Below are 1,255 nucleotides of genomic sequence, written 5' to 3' on the forward strand. Positions count from 1 at the left end.
TATCCCCTGTGTGCCTTGTCGACTCAGTCATACATTATACGAAGTTATACGATATACCTAGCCAGATCATAAAGTTCATCATCTCTAGCATTATCATTATTAGGCTCCATCTGATTTATTTTTCTGCACTAGTCCTAGCCACAAAGTTTCTCCGAAATTGTCCACAGGTACACTAATCAATTGCATATCGTAATAGATCTTCTTCCAAACGCTTTCATTTTTTTTAACAAATCGATAATCCAATAATGAACGATTACATACCATCAGCGTCCCACAACAACTCACGCAGCGTCACTATTCCGATCTCTCTGCGAAAATGATACGTCGCAACATTCCATCGCACATTCTCCTTTAGAACACGACCAGAAAAGCGACTCGATGGCAAAACTTCATAGCAAAGAAAGTCTTCCTCTTTATTTTTTACACAAACTCCCCTATTGTTTCTCCGGGCGTAGGAATCCATCGCGCGTCATAATATATTTTATTCCACTGGCTTCCATTTTTCGTAAATCGATAACCCACTAACGAGCGATTAAATGCTGTCATCATCTTGATCCACAACACATCTGTGGGCGTCACTAATCCTATTTCTCTCCGAAAATGATACGTCGACAAATTCCATCGCGTGTAATCAATCCTCAGATCACAAGCAGGAATGGGACTTGATGGCAAAACTTCATAGCAAAAAAAATCGTTTTCTTCGTTCGATTCTGCTAAAGACTTGTAGTCATCAGTACTTGGCCAACTACTTCCAGGACAATTTCTCAATTTTTTAAATTTTATAATGGGATCCATACGATGACTGATACACACCATCTACCTTACGATGACTTTTATACGCATAATCGACAGACTCCCCCCCAACGATTCTCCCAAAGCGTAGTCATTGTTACTAATTGTCGGCACAATTTCCATGAAAATCTATGACATTCGTACAGCTTCATTCCATATCAAGATTAGATTCATTCCATATGAAACTTAATTAATATTCTCTCTCATCAGCTAAATACCGCATTTTTTTATTTGTATATGTAAATGTTAGGAACATTATTGGAAATATGTGCAAACAAAGCGTCGTCGTTGTTATTAATCGTCGGCACAATTTCCATGAAAATCTATGACATTCGTACAGCATCATTCCATATCAAGATTAGATTTCATTCCATATGAAACTTAATTAATATTCTCTCTCATCAGCTAAATACTTACCGCATTTTTTTATTGTATATGTAAATGTTAGGAACATTATTGGAAA

The 1,255-nt window shown here is 36.9% G+C and overlaps 1 protein-coding gene across 1 annotated transcript in view; it reads right to left on the reverse strand.

Annotated features, from left to right (window-relative positions):
• Window positions 1–420: 420 nt before the first annotated feature.
• Window positions 421–1,255, reverse strand: part of LOC105461477 — a 1,521-nt gene continuing 686 nt past the window's right edge. The window contains exons 2-3 of the mRNA XM_011707972.1: window positions 821–921; window positions 421–745 (exon numbers count right to left, since the gene is read on the reverse strand). Coding sequence (XP_011706274.1) covers window positions 421–745; window positions 821–921 — 426 coding nt within the window. The remainder of the gene's footprint in view (window positions 746–820; window positions 922–1,255) is intronic.

The sequence above is a fragment of the Wasmannia auropunctata genome, unplaced genomic scaffold, assembly GCF_000956235.1.
Source record: "Wasmannia auropunctata unplaced genomic scaffold, wasmannia.A_1.0 LD336101.1, whole genome shotgun sequence".
NCBI classification, from domain to species: domain Eukaryota; kingdom Metazoa; phylum Arthropoda; class Insecta; order Hymenoptera; family Formicidae; genus Wasmannia; species Wasmannia auropunctata.